Source organism: Bradysia coprophila, unplaced genomic scaffold (genome assembly GCF_014529535.1).
Source record: "Bradysia coprophila strain Holo2 unplaced genomic scaffold, BU_Bcop_v1 contig_476, whole genome shotgun sequence".
NCBI classification, from domain to species: domain Eukaryota; kingdom Metazoa; phylum Arthropoda; class Insecta; order Diptera; family Sciaridae; genus Bradysia; species Bradysia coprophila.
In genome coordinates, this window is record NW_023503727.1 from 3,586,039 (window position 1) to 3,608,849 (window position 22,811).

General features: G+C 37.8%; 3 protein-coding genes across 4 annotated transcripts; all 3 read left to right on the forward strand.

Annotated features, from left to right (window-relative positions):
* Positions 1 to 236: 236 nt before the first annotated feature.
* LOC119082743 (meiosis regulator and mRNA stability factor 1) lies at positions 237 to 10,544 on the forward strand. The gene is made up of 9 exons (XM_037192324.1): positions 237 to 568; positions 3,741 to 5,664; positions 5,745 to 5,981; positions 6,064 to 6,445; positions 6,565 to 6,684; positions 6,751 to 7,071; positions 7,134 to 7,327; positions 7,399 to 7,458; positions 9,830 to 10,544. The coding sequence occupies exons 1-9, from the start codon at positions 537 to 539 to the stop codon at positions 9,938 to 9,940; spliced, it is 3,381 nt and encodes a 1,126-aa protein (XP_037048219.1). The 5' UTR covers positions 237 to 536; the 3' UTR covers positions 9,941 to 10,544.
* A 3,562-nt stretch (positions 10,545 to 14,106) lies between these two features.
* On the forward strand, positions 14,107 to 18,495 carry LOC119082744 (cytochrome P450 CYP12A2-like). 2 transcript variants are annotated; one of them, XM_037192326.1, is made up of 7 exons: positions 14,107 to 14,282; positions 14,345 to 14,444; positions 16,363 to 17,008; positions 17,070 to 17,232; positions 17,288 to 17,477; positions 17,951 to 18,009; positions 18,074 to 18,495. In XM_037192326.1, the coding sequence occupies exons 1-7, from the start codon at positions 14,181 to 14,183 to the stop codon at positions 18,398 to 18,400; spliced, it is 1,587 nt and encodes a 528-aa protein (XP_037048221.1). In that variant the 5' UTR covers positions 14,107 to 14,180; the 3' UTR covers positions 18,401 to 18,495. The 2 variants fall into 2 exon arrangements, with proteins under 2 accessions (XP_037048221.1, XP_037048220.1); XM_037192325.1 differs by having other exon boundaries at positions 14,108 to 14,282; positions 17,288 to 17,470; positions 17,944 to 18,009.
* Positions 18,496 to 21,360: 2,865 nt separating this feature from the next.
* Positions 21,361 to 22,811, forward strand: LOC119082746. Its single transcript, XM_037192329.1, has 2 exons — positions 21,361 to 21,911; positions 21,978 to 22,811. The coding sequence occupies exons 1-2, from the start codon at positions 21,568 to 21,570 to the stop codon at positions 22,405 to 22,407; spliced, it is 774 nt and encodes a 257-aa protein (XP_037048224.1). The 5' UTR covers positions 21,361 to 21,567; the 3' UTR covers positions 22,408 to 22,811.

The following is a 22,811-nucleotide window of genomic DNA, read 5'->3' on the forward strand; positions in this document are numbered from 1 at the left end:
CTTACCGAGAGTTCGTGCTAGGAGCAGTGCTATGTCTCTAACTCATGCCTTGAGCCCATAAAAAAATGTGCATCAATGACATACTTATGAATCTTCTAAAATCTTGCTTGCGAAGCTTTAACATTAAATTTTGCTATAATTCCACATATAAGCCGAAAACGATCGCTTAATTTTCGTTGTGTCCAGTCGATAACAGATGACATCACGTGTGTATGTGCCGTTCCCGGCTCGTTTCATTTTATCACATTTAGGACAATATTACAGAGAGCTTCGATTCATACCGTCTCCAACAGCGAGAGGCTTGAGACATTTAGTGCATTCTATCGTTCCGGATTTCTCAAGTTTAACTTACATTTTTTTGCTGTTCTATGTTGGAAATATTATTTTAATTCAATTTAACTATAATACGGAAAGTTTGTGTTAATTGTGTCTTTCTTATAAATATATTATTTTTTGCTTCCCAAAGTGTGTGCTGCCATTAATTTAATCCGCATTTTTAATAACTGTGAGTTATTGTTGTATCGAATCCGAGAAAAATGGCTGATCGAATGCCTTCGCAATATTTTGAGTGAGTTTTTAGCCGTTTTATCCTGTTATGACCGAAATGAAATCTATTTTCCGTTGTGCTCCGATTCAAATGATTTCAATAAATTTGTTGGAATTTGATGTTCGTTTATCGCCTCGATTTTACAAAAACTTGAAACAATAACGTTGAATCCACAATTTGTTGAATTCCAGAGCCGAGTTTCGTTAGATTGTTTCGGAAAAATTGATTTCGTCATCGAAAAAACTATTTCGATTTCATGACCAGCAGGTCTTTGACCATATCTATACCATTAACCGTTCTAGCAGATGATTGAAAATCCGTTGTTTCTTTTGTTACGTTATCAACACAAAAAGAAAAGTTGGCGCTAAAAGTTGCGCAGAGATCAGTAAGATAACTTGATAGTGAATGGTGGACGGGATTTCATTTAATTAAAAGTTTTTATTAATTTGGCGCCACTCTTCAGGATACTTTTCGGTAATATTCTTCGAAATAAAACTTTAAGAAAATCGATTGTCCAGTGGTTCTGATAAGACGTGTTCTCAGTTCAACATTTACGTTTCGCTATTTTACGGACAAATTGAACGATTTCGGAGAGATGTTGAATTATTCGCTTTTCCTAATTTTAGACCTTTTTGAATTTTCCTGATCAATATACCTTCCGCATCTAAATTGGTATCGTCCTTATTCGTGACTCCTGACAATAAGAATCTTCAAAACTTCTTCTTTTGTGGCAGAGGAAGGTCGTTGACCCTTCTGGAAGGCAAGCGTATCCAAACGAAACGATTAAATCTGTTACTTCTATTGTTTAATGCAACGCCAGGTGCTTTGGAACATACTGCTACCCTTTGTTTTATCACAAATTTTGTTATTTAATGTGGGCTTATCCGGTGGTTAACACTTATTTTTGTCGTTCACGTCGATAACAAATGATTTAGTGAAAGAAAAATTGAATTCAACACCTAACGGATTAGCCTTATCGGTATAGGATTTTAGGCGCGATGTGTACCGTTACCGGGTCATAAAAACATTTTTTTTGAACGATTACCTTAGCCCTTACTCAATTATTGTCGATTACAAAACTGTTTCACCCTCGTGCAGTGCTACATGTATCTGACTAAAATTCATTTTTTTTAAATCTTCCGAATCTTACCCCATCCGCAATTCCTTTACTCTCTGCTTATACCACATATGGAAAATACCATGATCTGTCCCGTGATTAACGAAATTCGTTTTGAATAGGCTCGAAATCCATAAAACGTTTCTTAGAGCAACGTTCGTGTAACGTTATCTCATCTATTAGAGGACCGAAGGCAGAAGATTCTGAGATGTTCTAAGAAAAGTCCAATTAAGAGTGATATCGCCAAATCTTCAGGTGATTGGGAAACAAGCGGTCTCCGATTTTAATGAGTGATAGCTCGTTGGATTCGTCTTTCAATTCTAGGAAACACGTGTCTTTCACTTTTTCTTAAAAATATTTGTTTTCTGTGAAAAGTGCTCAAAAGTGAAGACATGCCAGAGGGTACCGAAAACAGTTTTTCGGCAATAACTGAAGAAAAAATGATTTTTAATTGTTATAATGTTGTACGATTGTCGGCCTTGAAAAGACCTACAGGTAGAGTATACGCATCGCTTGGTGCTAGTTGATCCAGTAGAGTTATGCAGTGCCGGACTGGCTCAAAAAAGCCCTTCGGGCGTTGTATGAAGAAATTTTTCAAAAGACCATTCGTTGCCATTTCTTCATACAAAAATCAAAAGGCCCTTCGGGAATCGCCCGAACGCCCATAGGGCCATTCCGGCACTGGAGTTATGACTAGAAATATAGTGAATGTTCGGAGAGTCCGCCTTCTCTGCAGCTTCGATGTACCACGGAACTGAGTATGGGGTGTTGTAGCTGGCCTCACCCACTATCGTTGCACATATAAATGAACCCAGTTCTTTTGGGCTGCAAGCCTACAGAAGTCTTGAAAAAAAAGTTGGTGCCAAAATGTAGATTGTTTCCTTCTTTCTGAGGGCCCAACTGCCAGAAGAGCATCTGGAACGGTACTTCTTCAATAATTTTTTATTGTCTACTATTCTTTCACCTTATCAATAGAAAAACGCTTCGCTATGTCGCGAATATATCAGATCCACTATTAGTAATATCAAGAGAAAAATCATTAAAGTTTTCTCCGAGGATTTTAGTCAAATAAAGTGTTAGCGTATAGCAAATGACTTCAGAACTACGGAACAGTAATTAGTTTTTCAATTGGACCAATATTTGCTACGTGACAGGAGTTTGGAAAACCGTTTGCTCCCACTTGATCGTATCGTTTTTCCAAACTCCTGTCGCGTAGCAAATATTGGTCCAAATATTGAATTACTAACACTGGATATGTTGTAACGACCTATATTCGAGTCAAAGTGAAGCGTATACGGTAAGGGAATAGCAGACGATACAAAATTACTCACGTAGAACCGTTCCAGACGCTGTTCTGGGCGTTCTGGCAGTTGGGCCCTGAGAAAGAAGGAAACAATCTACATTTTGGCACCAACTTTTTTTTCAAGACTTCTGTAGGCTTACAGCCCAAAAGTACTGGATTCATTTATATGTGCAACGATAGTGGGTGAGGCCACCTACAACACCCCATACTCAGTTCCATGGTACATCGAAGCTGCAGAGAAGGCGGACTCTCCGAACATTCACTATATTTCTAGTCATAACTCTAGTGGATCAACTAGCACCAAGCGGTGCGTATACTCCACCTGTAGGTCTTTTCAAGGCCGACAATCGTACAACATTACAACCATTTAAAATAATTTTTTCTTGAGTTATTGCCGAAAAACTGTTTTCGGTACCCTCTGACATGTCTTCACTTTTGAGCGCTTTTCAAAGAAAACAATTTTTTTTAAGAAAAAGTGAAAGATATGTGTTTCCCAGAATTGAAAGACGAATCCAACGAGCTATTACTCATTAAAATCGGAGACCGCTTCTTTCCAAAGTTAAAAAAATCACCTGAAGATTTGGCGATATCACTGTTAATTTCGACTTACTTTAATTTCAAGAAATGATAACAGATGGTGTTGCATCCGCCCAGTCGACAAGGTCGGTGCAGCGCCATCTGTTACCATTTCTCTGGATTGAAGTAACGTTATTCGGACCTGTTTCATACGCAACCTAACTCAACTCACACAAACCTTTCTTTTCCTATTGCAGTGATCACATGTTTACACCAAATATGAACTATCAGCGTTCAATCAGACCCGAAATGCCGTCATCTCATTACGTGTACCGTTCTACTCCGAGACAGTCATCCTTACAGCAAAGCGATCCGATATACGGGACTGGAATTCAGCACGCTGGCACGACGTATTTTAATACTGGACAAATACCCGCTCCATACAATCCAAATGCTACTTTCGTTGAGCGATCGACACCATTCAGTGGAAGGCATGAATCAACCATGCTAAATTCCACGGCCAATTTTAATGACAGTGGAATATCGTGTACGTTGCCAGAAAACGATACAACCAATATGAGCTGGTCGTTTAACAGCAGCACATTATCGAATATGCATCGGGAAAAATTGAGCGGCAACGGGACCGTTACACTGCAACTGAGCAATTTGGATACAACGTACGAACAGACATCTTTGAAGAAATTTTTAATCGGCAAGCTGCAATCGATTGCACCAATTTTGTCGTTTACATTCGAGGGAGTTGTCGCTAAAATTTGTTTGCCATCAATGGAAGACGCCAAACAGGTGGTATCGTATTTACACCGTAAGAAGGTCGGTCATAAGAGGATCTGCGTCTCATATACGAAGGATTGTTCGTCGCTGGACCCGTCAACATTGAAATGTCAAGTAGCTGGCTTATTGAAGGACATTCCGAACTATCGTCTGTCCATGTACAAGTTTCGTGAATTGTTTCAGTCCCGGTTTAAGACATCGATCAGCGTCGGCAATCTGTGTGCTATGAGCGATATCTGCACGATATCCGATAGTGCCAATGAGAAATTCGTTTGCCTTCGCCCGGAATTGAGTCAATTGATCGAACGCGGTGAATTGAACGATTGTCTGCTGCAAAGTGTTCCGTATTGCAGCATTCACTTCAAGAAGGGACACCGTGGATGGGCCGAACAAGAAATCGAACCGTTGCCGAACGTATGGATGAGTGTGGCCGACGTTCGGTCGGTTATATTTGCGCTCACGCAAAAACACTCGAAAAATATTCCCGTCGCCAGTTTGATCCACTGCATCCAAAGTGAGTTGGCTTGTAACATCGTTCCGAACGACAAAGGCGTCAATTTTGAACATTTGTTGAGCTGTGTCAACGAAATTCAGATCACCACCAACAAGTTCGGCATCAAAGTTTTGAATTGGGTCACGGATCATAGCGAGAACAAGAAATTGTCGGACGACACATTCAACGCGAAGGGACAGTATGCAAAAAATTCCAGCCTGTCCGACGCATACGGCCAGTTTTCCAACGATGTCTACGAACTGTTGCAAACGTGTCCCAAGTCGACAATGAAATTTGCACGGTTCATTCCCACGTATCACAATACATTCAACCGGCAGTGTCGCGTAGCCGATTATGGTTTTGTGAAATTGATTGATTTGTTCGACGCAATACCGTTGACCGTGCAGGTGCTTGGCGAAGGAGAAAACCGTTTGATTACACTAACCCATAAGCGTCAAATGCGTCGGCTGGCAGCTGAGCTGATCAAAGTCCTCCGGACCACCAACAGCAAATCGATTCGTTTGTTGAACATACCGAAAATCCTGTCGTCCAGCCAGAAGCATTTCGAGATCACCGATTTCGGCATCTGTTACCTGAAAGATGCGGTGGAAGAACTGTCGAAAAATGTTGCCATCATATCCGTCGAACCATTGTCCAATTCTGACGATATGTTGATCTCACTTCCGAAGAAGCGGACACCCAATGCCGAAGGTCGAAAAACATCCCAGTTTGCTGCTGAAACTATTGAACTGTTGAAGAGATCGCCGCAGTACACGATCGCTTACGAAAAGTTCTCCTGCAACTATCACTACCATTTCACCTATCAACTTCGCTTGAACGATTACGGGCACACCAAGCTGGCTGACATGATGGAATGCCTACAGGGAATAGTGAAGGTAAGTCTCTGACGGGTAAAGTTTCGCTGAAAAGGTCCAGCTAACCGAATTTTCGAATTTCCTTATTCCTCTGCATTTAGATCGAAATCTTCAATGATGAAGACCGTAAGATCTACCTGTGTCCGAAAGTGGCACAACGTATTTTCTCTGAGCAATTGCGCGATATAACTGAACAGATCACCGGCAATAGCTTCACATTCATAAACGTTTCCAAAGTGTTGGCGCTGCATAAGAAGAAGTTTGGCTATCAGATAAAACCGGAAACGCTTGGTTCGCTGGACATCTGGAATGGAATTAAGGCACTGCCGTTCGTCGAGGTAAGCAGACGTTACTGACTGACGTACGATTTTATCGACCTTCTACCAGAAGTTGATTGGAAAAAAACTTTTCTTCGTTCAGCTGATCGTCCAGAACGAGGAGAACTACATCATATGCCACCATGATGACAATAATTACAAGTTTAAAAGCCACGTAATCGTTTTGTTGCTGGAGAGTATGACCACGGATTTGTTGGGCAAGAAGTATGTCACCCTGAGCCACCTCATTAACACGTATTTCGAGAAATTCGGCGAAGAGATGAACGACAGTTTCATCGAGTCAATGAATCATTTGATCGACATCCAGATTGAAAACAACGCGCACGTTGTGAGTCTGTCGAAGTTAGCGGTTTTCCTGATGTCAATCATTAACACACTGAAATTGGGACCTTCGATGACGGTCGGCGAACTGAAGACGAAAATTAACACGAAGATCAACCTGACCAATGCGTGCTTTGAAATCGGTAATCGAAATTTCGCTTTTGTTACGAGAAATCTTTTACTTCATTAATTTTAACATTTTGAGGTGAACGATTGACCAATCGACAGACTTAATCAAAAACTTGTTTGTCGTTTTGTCCAGGGTATCCCGATTTGAAGGCAATTATCGAATCGTTCGGAGACATGTTCGTCATTCATTCACCTGATGGTACCAGTGAATGGGGTGACAGAAGTGAAATTACTTTGAACAAATCGAGTGTTTGTAAGTTTCACCTTGTCGACTCACTCTTGATGGTCATTCCCCTCAAATTTGGTTTCTGTTTTACAGTCGCCAGTGAAAAACACCCCAACATCGATCACAACCGAAGTTTCAAGGTGCCGATCAAGAGATCTTTCCAGTCGACACTAAACACAACCATTCCCTTATCAGCCAACCGCAGCGATAGCCAGAATGGTAAAAGTGCAAACAGTTCGTTCGGAAGCAATCCGCGCGTCCCACTCGGAGAGATTGGACGAACCTCAAATTTTCAACCTTGTGTTCGTGGAAGCTATTCCGAAATGCCATTAAAGTTCATGCGCACCAACAATAACGAAATGATTCCGAACAATTCGACCATGGGCTTAGAGAAAGAGAACGTCAACTACTACGGTTGGTTAGCATGCATCTTCGACCGGTGATAAACCTGAACCGTCGTTTTATTTCGTTCGCAGGCAACGAAGTCCAGTCGAACGCATCGCCACAGAATTTAAAAATGAGGAAGAAATACTCGTTGAAGCGCACACACGATCAGCTTCCAGCCAGTCATTTGGATGACATCGAAGAAATAATTAACAATAAAATATCCACTCAGAACCTACTGTCCCATTATCTGGCACCACCGAAACCGGATACTCCGGTTCAAAGCGTACGGCCATCTTCAACCTATCTACCAAATGTCAAAGCAAAAATTAACCTTCAATTTCCTTCCATTGACAGTCTATTCCGTTCTGGTTGGACCCGATTTGGCGCAGCAGTCCTCAAGGATCGAATGAACCGGTAAGTTGAAAAGTAATTTTTTTCTCGGTAGATGGTATCTGTTATCCTACGTTGCCTGCTATCGACGTAGCATTCTCTTATAAATAGTCAAATAAACGATGAAACAAGTGAAGTAAAAGATGTCATGTCAAACACATCAACGAAATATTTCAAACAAACGACGTAGTAAATTTAACGAATTGGTCGCGATATGTTTGCCGTTTCAATACGAAATCTTTTATTTTGTTCCGCCTGTAACAAGATCTAACTTCGACGAACTGAAACTAACTGATTGGAAATTCCTGAAAATAATTTAAAATTTCGAAATTTAGAAATTTTGAGAATTTGAAGTATTAAATTTGGAATTTTGAAGGATTACCGCCGGGAACTTTGAAATAAGTGAGAGGACTTCTTCTGAAAAACAGCAAACCGAAATCGGCCGCATTTTCTATTGGAATTTTTAGCCCCGTACGAAGTACGAAGGGGCTTATAGGATTACGATGCCGTGTGTAATTGATGGAATTCGAAGCAAACGGTAAGGGCAAAGTGTTTGCCTATGTTCATAGATGACGAATCCGCAATAAAAATTTGGGCCGTCTGTCCGTCTGTCTGTCACGTCGATATCTTGAGTAAATCAAATCCGATTTCAAAATTTTTTTTTTCCTTGAAAGATAGTCAAAATAGTGAGGCTAAGTTCGAAGATGGGCATATTCGGGTCGGCCCTTCGTGATTTAGGGCCACCTAAGTGATTTAAGGTCTTTTGGTGATATTTATGGCAAAATAAACGATGGAAATGTAAATGACCCGGCAAATGATAGGTATGTCAATACCAATCCAGGAAAAAAAAAGTTTTTTAAAATCGGGTGAGTGGACCGTGAGTTAGGGCCTTAGAAGTGAAATGCTACTAGGGCCCTATGTGTATTTTACATAGAACTCAAGTAAATTTCATCCGTTTTTCGTAATTTTTGTTTGATTTGGAAGGTAATCAAAGGCCGAATAGAATGTAGTTGAAAAAAAAAAATTTGGGTCCTTGGACTAAGGCCACTACTAGGGCCCTATGTGCATTTTACATATAACTCGAGCAAATTTCATCCGTTTTTCGTAATTTTTGTTTCATTTGGAAGGTAATCAAAGGCCGAATAGAATGTAGTTGAAAAAAAATTAAATTTGGGTCCTTGGCCTAAGGCCGCTACTAGGGCCCTATGTGTATTTTACATATAACTCGAGCAAATTTCATCCGTTTTTCGTAATTTTTGTTTCATTTGGAAGGTAATCAAAGGCCGAATAGAATGTAGTTGAAAAAAATTTTAAATTTGGGTCCTCGGACTAAGGCCACTACTAGGGCCCTATGTGTATTTTATATATAACTCGAGCAAATTTCATCCGTTTTTCGTAATTTTTGTTTCATTTGAAAGGTAATCAAAGGCCGAATAGAATGTAGTTGAAAAAAATTTTAAATTTGGGTCCTTGGACTAAGGCCGCTACTAGGGCCCTATGTGTATTTTACATAGAACTCGAGCAAATTTCATCCGTTTTTCGTAATTTTTGTTTCATTTGGAAGATAATCGAACACCGAATAGAATGTAGTTGAAAAAAAAATTAAATTTGGATCCTCGGACTGACGCCGATACTAGGCCCTATGTGCATTTATACTCAATAAATTAAAATTTTAGGGCTATTTGAAATTTTTGTTTTATTTGAAAGGAACGGAAATTTCTCGAAACTGGAGAAATGTTTGTAAGAAAAGTGCATGTTTTCGGTTTTGGATCGAGCACATGGGCACATTTAAAAAATTCCAATAGAAAATGCGTCCGATTTCGGTAGGATGTTTTTCAAAAGAATCCCTCTGATGTATTTTGTCTCAGCTGTTTTTCAGCTGATCCACTCGTACAAACAAATGTGAATGTGCGAATACTTGCTTACACGGGTGAACAATGTAAAAATTTATCTGTTTGTATACAGTTAGAGGCAGCGACATTTTCACTTTTTTCAGCCGATCCACACAAAGAATCAAAACCACTATCACTACCACGCGTGTAGTGTGTAGCAGCTGCAACCATATAAATGGTTTTGAGTTATGCTGAAATTTCACTGCCTCTGACTGTAGAAATTTTCAAGAAATTTATTGATAAAATGAATCACACCGTTTGACCGCTACGGATGGAATGATGACTCGATATAATGCAATCACTGAGAAGAGTGCGGGTGGTGAACATGCAATGTGCTGAATGAATAATGAACCGCCGCAAGTTCATGAAATTCTTAAAAATTCCATAAAACAACTGAAAATTCTCAAAATTCCTGTAGAACATTCCCTGTCGTTTTTGCCTCGGTTTTTTCGTATAATGAGATATGACTATCAGCCCTAAAACATTTCCAAATCATTCAACAGCTGAACATTCCGATTCCCGAATTGAAAACGTTTCCGTTTCTACCAAAGCTTGATACGCCTACGATGATGGCACGTTTGTCACGAGAGGGAAGATTCAAATTTAACGCATAGAAGGGAAACGATCAATTGATTTAAAAAGTGCACACCGATCACACCAACACATTAACCAAAGATGAAAAGTGAAAAAAAAAAAAAAAATTTAAATTAAGCATTGCTGGGTAGATGGGAGTAATTTATTGTGATAAAAGAAAACAAAAAAAATAATTTTAGGAAATTATCTACTAATTTAAGAAGAAATTGAAATTTGTAATCATTGAAATTGTATTTTAAAGCATAAAACTAACACAAAATGCATAAAGCAAAAAAGGAAAAAAAAATAAGAAAAGAAAATCGAATCGTCGGTAATACGAAGCCCGACAACCATTTGACTAACATTTATTAATTTAGGGAAAATCATTGTGAAAAACGATTTATTTATACAAAAAAAAAAATTCTTCAAGGATTTAACTCTATTATTAAGCTGGAACACTTCTCTTTTGTATGAATAACGTTTAGAATAATTTGGAAGTTAATTAGTTAATTGGCGCGGGATAAATTGAAAAGGATTTATACTAACATTAGAATATTATTTAGTAAGATTATGGTGATTTTGTAATTGTTATTTCTCTCCTCTTTAGACTTTAAGTTCAAATCTATTGATCATTTTGGTCCTACTCACACGAGAATTATAATTATACTAATTAGATAATTGATTTAGCTAAATTAAATTATTATTATTATTATTGCATGGAAAACATTGGACTTTGATTTTGCAGAGCTGATTCCCTCCGACGAAAAGACACGTCATTTTGAGGCTGACGAAAATAATCATTTTGAGAGCCGTACACCAGTTAAAGAGATTTTTTGAACGGTGAAACAAATGAAGTAGAAGATGTCGTGTCAAACGGATCAATGAAATAATTCAAACAAAATATGTAGTAGATTCAACGTGTGATACGTCTGCCTATTCAATACAAAATCTTTTATTACACATACGCCTATGGCAACATCTAACTTTGCCAGGGTGAGCCTAGAGCTTATTTTTGGGAATCTTATTTCTGAAAATTCCGAAAAATTCAGAAAATCATGTCCGGAGCGAGATAGCGGAGGTTTTGACGCAGTCTAACTCCCAAAAAAAGAACGAAGAAAATTTTTTGAGACGCGTCAACTATGTATAGCCGAACATTTCAGTTTCTATATCATCACTAAATCATAAAATTCTCGCTTTAAATACGAACAAAACGAGCTATCACTAGACTATGTAGGTTCAAAATTGCCGGAGATACATCGTTTTGAAATTGGTCACTTTTCATACAAAATACACCAAATTGACTTTTCCCAAACAATCAAAATCTTTCAACTTACTCTGTATGTTTCTATCTATCTATCGACGGTCGATCTCGGAAACTAGTCAGCCAATCTCCATGAAATTTTGCAGGAACCTCAGGGTGGGCATAAAAATGAAAATGTGATACGCCATTACCCCAGGAAAAACCAGAATTTTGTTTTATTGGCCTCGAAGTGGTTTCTGAGTGTGGTTTTCGAGGGTCGGGAACGCGTTTTCGGCTGTAGCTTAGCTGTATTGAAACCTACAGAGGCGTGCGACCCATCAAATGAAAGGTATTCGTAACACAATTCGAACAAAAGAAAAATTAGATTCGTTTGAGCTAGAGTGATTAGAGTGACCAAATTTTGAGCTACTCGAGCGTAGGATGAAAGGACTAATATTTTTTTGGGTTATGAGAGATAGAGAATTACTTTCTTCGGCAAAGTCTCAGAGTTTTACGAGTAGAAAAGAAGGGCATTTGCGAAAAATGTCGAAAGTTGGAAATGGGTGGGTCAATTGGGGTTTTGGAGATATTTCTTGAATGGTGGCAGATAGAGAATTACTTTCTTCGTCAAATTTTCGAATTTCGTCAAATTTTCTGAATTTCGTCAGATTTTGGAATTTCGTCAAATTTTCGATTTTCGTCAAATTTTCGATTTTTGTTAAATTTCGTCAAATTTTCGTTAAATTTCGTCAAATTTTCGATTTTCGCCAAATTTTCAAATTTTGCCAGATTTCCGAGTTTCTGTTATAAATTGTTATAAAAAGCAGTGTTCTAAAACTTCTAAAACGACTGATATCCCAACAAAAATCTCTTCGAGAAAAGTGTGACGCAGTCTTTGAAATACAATTTCTAAAATGAATGATATCGCTAGAGTTGACGCTTTCAGCTTCGTTACGCAAAAATTAAATTTTACACCCAATTTTAGTTCAAACAAGCTGGCTTAGTTTTTCTCATCATCTGCCAAATAATTTTTACCAAAAAAAAAATTGACTGGAAACAACCAAAATTTTACCAAAAAAATCTGCGTCGCAAAGTGGCAAATGTTCAGGAACAGACCAGCAAGAAAATTTATCTGCCACATGCGACGCAGATTTTTTTGGTAAAATTTTGGTTGTTTCCAGTCAAATTTTTTTTTGGTAAAAATTATTTGGCAGATGATGAGAAAAACTAAGCCACCTTGTTTGAACTAAAATTGGGTGTAAAATTTAATTTTTGCCTAACGAAGCTGAAAGCGTCAACTCTAGCGATATCATTCATTTTAGAAATTGTACTTCAAAGACTGCGTCACACTTTTCTCGAAGAGATTTTTGTTGGGATCTATCTATCTATCGACGGGCTATCTCGGAAAGTAGTCAGCCAATCTCTATGAAACTTTGCAGAGACCTTAGTCAGGCCATTAGAACTTAAGTTTCATTCATCATTATCCCAGGAAAAATGAGAATTTTGTGGAATTAATTAATTAATTTTCAAAACAATTTCTTTCATATAAAAATGTACAGCCATTTTGTGATGGTAATGTTGTGATCTCGGTTGTGATGATGTGTTGTGATTATTGCTGTGAAGTTGGTTGTAATTTGGTAGCAAAATCTAAAGTTTTTGAATATTACGGTTTACATGGTGGGAAATTAGAAAAATTTGGCGACTTTCGGTGTATGTTGGGCAGCTGGAAAAATTTGGTCACTTTCGGTGTATGTTGGGCAGCTGGAAAATTTTGGTCACTTTTAGGGTATAGGTTGGACAGCCGTCAAAATTTGGTCACTTTCAGGGTATAGATTGAGCAGCCATCAAATTTTTTCCACTTTTGGGGTTTATATAACGGCCATTTGTATAGTTAATACATATACCTATATATAGTTAGTATATAGCTATATTGACGTATATTAAAATTATGGGTGGAAGTACCTAATGTAATCTCGATTTTTTCTTGATCGTGAGCAATTCAAATTCACATTCTTCAATTGACGTATATATATGTAGGATACAACTATATTTAGTTAGTATATAGCTATATGGACCTATATTTAGTTAGTATATAGCTATATTGGTTCTATATATTGTTAGTATATACCTATATGGACCTATATACAGTAACTATATAGCTATGTGATTTGAAATTTGAAGATGGAATTTTTTTTGGTAATTTTTTTGTTGAAAATTTTTCTGAAAAAACTGATTGTCGAATGGTTTGGAAAACTAGGTTGTGAAATTTAATTTTGCGTAACGACGTTGACAACGTCACCCCTAGTGATATCACTTGTTTTAGAAGTTCTCACGCATATAGACTGTAGACTGCGTCCAACTTTGCTCTGAAAGAGTTTTTGCCGGGATATTTTTTATAATTAAAGTAAGCAATGTTGAGGCCCCGTTCATTTAGTGTTTATTTTCGATACACATAGGACACAAGATCGAACTTTAAGATTTTAAGATCAGATATGGCATGGATGAATGAGCTGATAGAAATAGTTGGCGTTGTCCTTGTAACCACCTAAGAGAAAATTCTAGACGGTGTTCCTAATTTCCGCAAATATATGGGACTTTGACCGCTTCGAGACATATTCTGATAACTAAGTCTCTATATTTCCCTTCGCTTTCATACCTAAAACCTCTTAACTGAAACCCACTGTTTCTACATTTTTTTGTTGTTCATTTCTCTCTTGGCCTTTGAATATTTTGATCAGAAGATTGATTCAAAATCTATAACTTCATTAGTTTTTATCATACATTTCGACTGTATAACTAAACCTCATCACAAGACTCGTCGTTTATTCTATAACAGACGCTATCTATAACAGACGATTCATGATATTCTTTAAAAGTTTTATCATTCATCAAATTGATTCAAGCGAATGCGCATGTGCAAATCATTCACAAAATACTAATACGTTGCCGGTGTGTTTTTTCTCACGATGTGCAACACATTCAAGTTCAACTTCTTTCGTCTGGGTCATCGGTTGTTGTTAAGTTATAGTCTGTTGTGAATAATGTGGAAAGTGTCAAACAATTCATTCAAAAACCCGATAAGAAGTAAGAACTTCGTTTATTTACACTGTCTTCGAAAATTTACTAACGCATCACAATCGGAGGTATTTTTTTCATTGTAAATTATATTTCGGATACTGAAAATTCAGTCTAAATTGATTTTCAGAATGAAAATGAAAAATGCTCGGAATGGGAAAATGCAAAACCATACGAATCAGTTCCCGGTCCAGGTATTTTGCAATTAATTCGAAACTCATTTCCCGGAGGTGAGTGTTTTAATGCTTTTGTATTTATACAATTTCGAATCCGGAATAGTTATTGGGATGGATTTGTTAGCAATTAAAATCAATGTCTAAACAAGTCTCTTTTCATCCAAGGTGTTTTTAGCCCCGTACGAAGTACTGGGGGCTTATAAGATTAATATGCCGTTTGTAACACGTCGAATTGGAAGCAGACAGTAAGGGCAAAGCATTTGGTTATGTTCATAGATGACGAATCCGCATTAAAAAAAATGTCCGTCCGTCCGTCCGTCCGTGACCCCTCTAGCTTGAGCAAATCACAACCTTTTTTCAAAATTCTTTTTTTCCCCGATTGGTATCGACAAAAGTAAGGTCAAGTTCGAAAATGGGCATGGTGGGGTCGGCCCTTCCAGAGCTAGGGCCCTATAGGTGTTTTTCAGTCTTTCGACGATATCTACCGAACTACGCACGCAATAGCTGCTTGTAATATATCAAATGAAAGGTATTGACGAGTAGAACAAAGTTGCTGAACATTGTTTTTGGGTAAGATGCAACGCGGGCTTGTTGGGAGGGCTTAAAGGTCGTTACTCGGCCCTAAGTGTTTTTTGCACATAAATCGAGTAAATCTCATCCGATTTTGCTAGATTTTGTTTCATTTGAGAGATAATTGAATACCGAATAGAATTATAGCAAAAAAAGTTTCAAATTTGGGCCCTTGGACTAAGGCCGCTACTCGGCCCTAAGTGTTTTTTGCACATAAATTGAGAAAATCTCATCCGATTTTGCTAGTTTTTGTTTCATTTGAGAGATAATGGAATGCCGAATAGAATTATAGCAAAAAAAGTTTCAAATTTGGGCCCTTGGACTAAGGCCGCTACTCGGCCCTAAGTGTTTTTTGCACATAAATCGAGCAAATCTCATCCGATTTTGCTAGATTTTGTTTCATTTGAGAGATAATTGAATACCGAATAGAATGATGGCAAAAAAAGTTTCAAATTTGGGCCCTTGGACTAAGGCCGCTACTCGGCCCTAAGTGTTTTTTGCACATAAATCGAGTAAATCTCATCCGATTTTGCTAGATTTTGTTTCATTTGAGAGATAATTGAATGCCGAATAGAATGATGGCAAAAAAGTTTCAAATTTGGGCCATTGCACTAAGGCCGCTACTCGGCCCTAAGTGTTTTTTGCACATAAATCGAGTAAATCTCATCCGATTTTGCTAGTTCTTGTTTCATTTGAGAGATAATTGAATGCCGAATAGAATGATGGCAAAAAAAGTTTCAAATTTGGGCCCTTGGACTAAGGCCGCTACTCGGCCCTAAGTGCTTTTTGCACATAAATCGAGTAAATCTCAACCGATTTTGCTAGTTTTTGTTTTATTTGAGAGGTAATTGAATACCCAATGGAAAGTTGGCAAAAAAATTTGGGTTTATAAAATATTATCGTGAATTGTTGGTTTTATTTGAGAGGTACTTCGTACGGGCTTTCGTAATTGCGCTATGCGCAATTTTAAAAATGAACACTTTCAGTAAATTTGACCATGCCCAACTTGACTTGCATTTTGGTAACAGACGCATTAGAGGGTTGTAGACGTATTAGGGTTCCGGGCGTATTACGGCTACGGACGTATTATGGTTACGGACGAAATAGGATTACGGGTCGTACGGGGCTAAGTCGCAGCAAACGCTCCGACTGTTCTGATGCCTTGTTGTTTGTTTAAATATCTCCAGTAGCGTTTTAACAAGAGATAATTGTTCAAGCAACAGGTTAGTTTGAACATTGAAAAGTGTTAACTATATGCAAACATGCGACCTTTAACAGTCAGAAATCTTGTTGGTTCATAACTTCCGTTATCCCCCGATTGATAGAAAATCTATTACTTCAATAGTTTTCACCTTAATTGCTTGTTAACTATCACCGACGATTTATAATTGCCTTCATTCAGGAAAGTACTACAACATCGACTTACAAACCCTATTTAAAAGGGTGCTGGACGAGTATGGTCCAATCGCAAAGTTTCCAACATTTCTGGGCAACAAGGAAAATGTAATTGTTGCCGATACAAACGATTTTGAACTGTTGTTTCGCAACGAAGGAATTTGGCCATACCGACGGGGTATGCAAACATTCGATCATTATCGCAAAGAAGTTCGTCCGGACATTTTCAAGGATATGGGAGGTCTGCTGAGCGAGCAAGGTGAAGCATGGCATAAAATGCGCTCGATTGTCAGTCCAATTATGCTGAAGCCGGCCACTGTAAACGCATACATACCGAATGTTGACGAGATTGCTATAGAATTTTGCGATCGGATGAAAACGTTGCGTGATGACAAAAATGAGATGCCGTCGAATTTCCTGTATGAACTGAGCAAATGGGCATTGGAATCAATTTCATCGATTGCACTGGATCAGCGTTTGCATGTGCTCGAGACGAGCAAATCTGATGTGAACAATCTTGGAGTTCAGTTGATCAAATCCGTTGACGATTTCTTCGTATTGTCATACCAATTGGAAGTTCAACCTTCCCTGTGGCGATATATTGCGACACCGAAATATAAACAGATCATCAAAGTATTCGACAATATGACTGAGTATGTGAAGATGGTAGATGCCACTTTAGGAACCCGTGTGAATGAAGAGTTTCTTTCGCAGATCGTTGGTGCACTTTGTTGATAAAGCTATAGATAATCTAGAGAAAAATCCGAATCGACGTGACGAAGATCGGGAGCCCAGTGTGTTGGAAAAGCTACTTAAAGTTGACCGACATGTTGCGCTCGTAATGGCTTTGGATATGCTCTTAGCTGGTGTGGATACAGTGAGTATCAGTAAAATGTAAATATTCTAAGGTCAAACAGAATTGTGCATTTTAGACATCGGCGTCATCGACAAACTGTTTGTATTATTTAGCAAAGAATCCGGAGAAGCAGGAGAAACTACGAAAGGAAGTACAAGCAATACCAGTTGATGCAAACGGTAAACTGATGCCTTCCAGTTTTCAATCAGTTCCTTATCTGCGCGCCTGTATCAAAGAAGCAATGCGAATGGCACCGATCGCTCCAGGTACAAATTTTTGCAGAAAGGCGACAGAATGTTAAGAGCGCTCACCACTTGGAAAATTTGTAGCCTACATTTAGGCGGAAAAATATTTGTTTTTTTGATGATTTCTCTGAATCAAAATCTTTTTTTGAAAAATTAAAACCATTAAAGCAAGCGGAAATGTGTTACTTTTAAAGCAAAAATTGGTTTGTTGGTGATAAATTATCCCACTTGGAGGAACCTTTGCAAATGTGTAAATTTATGTGTTTTGCAAAGGTTTCTCCAAGTGGGTTAAATTATGACTCACAAGCCAATTTTTCTTTCAAAAGTAACACATTTTTGCGTGCTTTAATGGTTTTACTTTTTCAAAAAAAGATTTTAGTTCAGAAAAATCATCAAAAAACAAATATTTTTCCGCCTAAATGTAGGCTACAAATTTGCCAAGGGGTGAGCGCTCTTAACTCGTTCTTCTATAACGATCGCTTGTTGTATTCCAGGTACAACACGAGCGCCTGTTAAAGACATTGTCATCAAAGGATACAAAATACCCAAGGGAGTGAGTGAATAGAATTGGAGACTCGACCAGAAAATATTCTTTTTTTTCCTCTTTTTTCATTCAGACTGACATAGTTATGGCAAACATTTTGCTGCATTACGACAGTCAATACTTCCAAAATCCGAACGAATTTTTGCCGGAACGGTGGCTACGAAAAGAGACATCAAACACTTGTCCAGTTGATAAAAAAGCGCCGTTCGTTTATCTGCCTTTTGGGTTCGGTAGTCGGAGTTGCGTTGGCAAGAGATTCGCCGAAATGGAAATGAATGTGCTACTCACCAGACTATTGAGGAAATACCGTATTGAATACGACTATGGACCATTGAAATATAGATTTGGTTTCATCAGTGCTCCCGTTAGTGATTTAAAGTTCAGAATCACCGAAATTTAATTTTAAATCAAAAAATTCAATACCTTAGTTGCATTCAGTTAATAAATTTGTGTTGATTCTGAGTTGACGAACATAAATTGTAAAATAAAGTTTCTTAAAAATGTTCGCCTTGCCGTCATTTTTAAATGAAGTAAAAGATTTATCATCAATGTCTTGAAAGAATGGTGAAAGAAGCAATAGACCTAACTGTTATACTGCTGACATGCGTGCTGTCTGTAGGTTATCAATTCTGACCAGAGCGAGGCTACAAGCGACAACTGAGTAAACATAAATGAAAAATGAAAACGTTCTGATATCTGTGACAAACGCCAAGCAATTCATGAAGATCATGTCCGGAGCGTTAGCGGAGGACTTGACGCAGTCTAACTTCCAAAAAAAGAACGAAGAAATTTTTTTGAGACGCGGCAACTATATATAGGTGAGAATTTAAGTTTCTTTCCTCTGGCCTGTATCACCACAAATCCTATTCTATCTTATTCGCGCTTCAAATACGAGCAAAACGAGCTATCACTCGACTATGTAACTTTAAAATTGCCGGAGATAAATCGTTTTGAAGTTGGTCATTTTGATAGAAAATGCTCCAAATTAACGTTTTCCAAACAATCAAAATCTTTCAACTTACTCTGTATGTTTCTATCTATCTGTCTATCTATCTATCGACGGACGATCTCGGAAACCAGTCAGCCAATCTCCATGAAATTTTGCAGGAACCTCAGGGTGGGCATAAAAATGAAAATGTGATACACCATTACCCCAGGAAAAACCAGAATTTTGTTTTATTGGCCTCGAAGTGGTTTCTGAGTGTGGTTTTCGAGGGTCGGGAACGCGTTTTCGGCTGTAGCTTAGCTGTATTGAAACCTACAGAGGCGTGCGACCCATCAAATGAAAGGTATTCGTAACACGATTCGAACAAAAAAATAATTTAAAAAATCGGGGCAGATTCGTTTGAGCTAGAGTGATTAGAGTGACCAAATTTTGAGCTACTCGAGCGTAGGATGAAAGGACTAATATTTTTTTGGGTTATGAAAGATAGAGAATTACTTTCTTCGGCAAAGTCTCAGAGTTTTACGAGTAGAACAGAGGGGCATATGTGAAAAATGTCGAAAGTTGGAAATGGGTGGGTCAATTATGTTTTTAGAGGTATTTCTTGAATGGTGGCAGATAGAGAGTTACTTTCTTCGGCAAAGTCTCAGAGTTTTACGAGTAGAAAAGAAGGGCATTTGCGAAAAATGTCGAAAGTTGGAAATGGGTGGGTCAATTGGGGTTTTGGAGATATTTCTTGAATGGTGGCAGATAGAGAATTACTTTTTTCGTCAAATTTTCGAATTTCGTCAAATTTTCGAATTTCGTCAAATTTTCAAATTTTGTCAAATTTTCGAATTTCGTCAAATTTTCGAATTTCGTCAAATTTTCGAATTTCGTCAAATTTTCGAATTTCGTCAAATTTTCGAATTTCGTCAAATTTCGACAAATTTTCGAATTTCGTCAAATTTTCAAATTTCGTCAAATTTTCGATTTTCGTAAAATTTTGGAATTAAAACTGTAAACTGTTATAAAAAGCAGTGTTGACTACACTTCTAAAACGACTGATATTCCAACAAAAATCTCTTCGAGAAAAGTGTGACGCAGTCTTTGAAATACAATTTCTAAAATGAATGATATCGCTAGAGTTGACGCTTTCAGCTTCGTTACGCAAAAATTAAATTTTACACCCAATTTTAGTTCAAACAAGGTGGCTTAGTTTTTCTCATCATCTGCCAAATAATTTTTACAAAAAAAAATTTGACTGGAAACGACCAAAATTTTACCAAAAAAATCTGCGTCGCATGCGGCAGATAAATTTTCTTGCTGATCTGTTCCTGAACATTTGCCACTTTGCGACGCAGATTTTTTTGGTAAAATTTTGGTTGTTTCCAGTCTAAATTTTTTTTGGTAAAAATTATTTGGCAGATGATGAGAAAATCTAAGCCAGCTTGTTTGAACTAAAATTGGGTGTAAAATTTAATTTTTGCGTAACGAAGCTGAAAGCGTCAACTCTAGCGATATCATTCATTTTAGAAATTGTACTTCAAAGACTGCGTCACACTTTTCTCGAAGAGATTTTTGTTGGGATATGTAGTTATCGAATCTACTACTTCATTACAACTAACTAATTCCTAAGGATTGCAATAAAATCTTGTTTTAACATCAAATTTGCAAAATTAAGAGGCATTAACTAAGGTTCATTAGTTTTTGTCGTCGTTGCTGTTAACAGATGATTATAACCGTCCGTAAAGAAATATTTCTCGCGCATAAGAGTGTACACATCATACAGCATGCAGTCGTAGTAATTGCTTAGAAATTAAAAACATTATTAATATGAATGAGTGTATAGGTTTCCATCAGACTATAAGGCAAGAAATAACTATACAAACAACGCCCGATGACTAAACATGTATATAATTCTCATTACAAATAAGTTTCAACGAGAAGCATTGCCGATGATTTAGTAACTGTTGCTTGAGTACCTTTTTGGATGCGGCCAGTCACTGTCAAAGACAACATAACAACGATGAAAATATCCGTTGAGTTCCGACTGTAATGTAGTTTTCTATAACAAACTGAAAATATGATGAAACTGATGAAGTAATAGATTTTGTGTAAATCCCTATGCAACGCTTTACCGTATGTGATGAAACAATTCTAAGGTTTGTATTAAGAGAATTCCTATGTATAGACGAAGTAACGCGTTCCTTTCTCTCCTACAAATGCATTTAAAGCAACTATAGTCGCACATTAACTTAATCGTTCTTTTGATTCACCATAAGACGTTTCACTCAACATACACTGCAACTTTACCTTGTATTGTTCGACGTTGCGTGTATGCGATGTGTAGTTATTAGTGGTTGGCAGGTATATACGTTGCAGGTAGTTGTGAATGCTTTATGAAGGTGTTGTGATAGAACGCTATCTTATTGTGAGTGTATGGATCAGCCATTGTGTAAAAATTTAAGTCAAGCAATGACTTTACTTATAGCATCGTAGACGTTCGGAACACACCTACATCCATTGAATCGTAACGAAATTTAAATCGCTCGTGTCGAATATCATGTTTACAAAATAGAAAACATTGTGCTAAAACGGTCCCGAAAGTATCAAATCAGTCCTCTCCGGATCAATTATCGAACATGAATCACGAAAAACTATTGGCAATATTCTATCCGCTGGTTGTGGCTTGTGGCTTTATTTGTAGCGTCACAACAGCAGTTGCTTGGAACCATTGGAAATATGTTTTGGATACATGTGTGTCATCGAGCTACTCAAGCATCTACGAAGTGAATTGTGGATGCATTCTGAAGGGCTTATCAACGATAACGTACTTTATCGGTGGTCATGTTGGCTACTGCCATTGGGCAACATTCGGTTTGTTACTGCCGATTTTCGTAGCGATCATATTCGGGTGCTATCATGTTTGGAGAGTTTGTTTCGGAGTGCGCAGAAGACGATACGCTCAGCATACAGTAAGACAAAGGTACGATATGCTGCACTGAATGAATGCACCTGAAAAGCCAGCAACTAACTCCCATAAACTTCTTAGATCCGCAGACATTATCGTCATGACCGCAAAAACGGAAATGACAGACAACGAAATATCACCATACTGGTGGATTCCAGCCAGTGTTGCTGCCATAATTATGTTCATCTATGCCGTAGTCCATGCATCGATGTATTTGGATGGATTTCTTCAGTCCTGTCGACAGTACAGAAACGAGATCGTAAAGTATGTGCATGCGAGTGGTCCGTTAGTGGCGGCCATCCACGGACGATTAACCTGCTCGTCAGTGTTCGATTTTATGGACTATTTACATCCGGACGTGTCATTTGACCGTAGAAGAATTGATCGTATCAACACTGCGGTGTGTTTGATTTTGGGGCTGATAACAGCATGGGTTGGTGTTTTCTTGTGGCTGGGAATTTTCATTATAAATGTTATTCAAGCCAGAAGGAGTCGCAATCTACGCGTTTAGGGAGCCCCACTAAGTTGATGATTTTTAAAACGAAAATCGTGTTTCCACCGCCTTAAATAAGTGAGTCAGATCGTCATATTAAGCACGAAACGTAATTTTATAAATTAATTAATTTTTTTTTAAGATTTTTAATTGTAACATATGACAAAATGTTGTTGTGCCTTTCCAACGTATAACGAAAGTGTTCAACCAGTAAAATATATTTAGCACATATCATTCCAAATTCGAGTACCATTCAATTGTAGTAACGACAAAAAACGCAACTTTTTGTTTCTGTTCTATTAAAACTAAAGTAAAATCGTCCAATTAATTCATTAATTAGTAACGAATCGCAATCGCTTCTAGTGGCACTGGTACATATCACATTCTAAATGAGACAATAAAACGTTTTTGTGAATTATGAA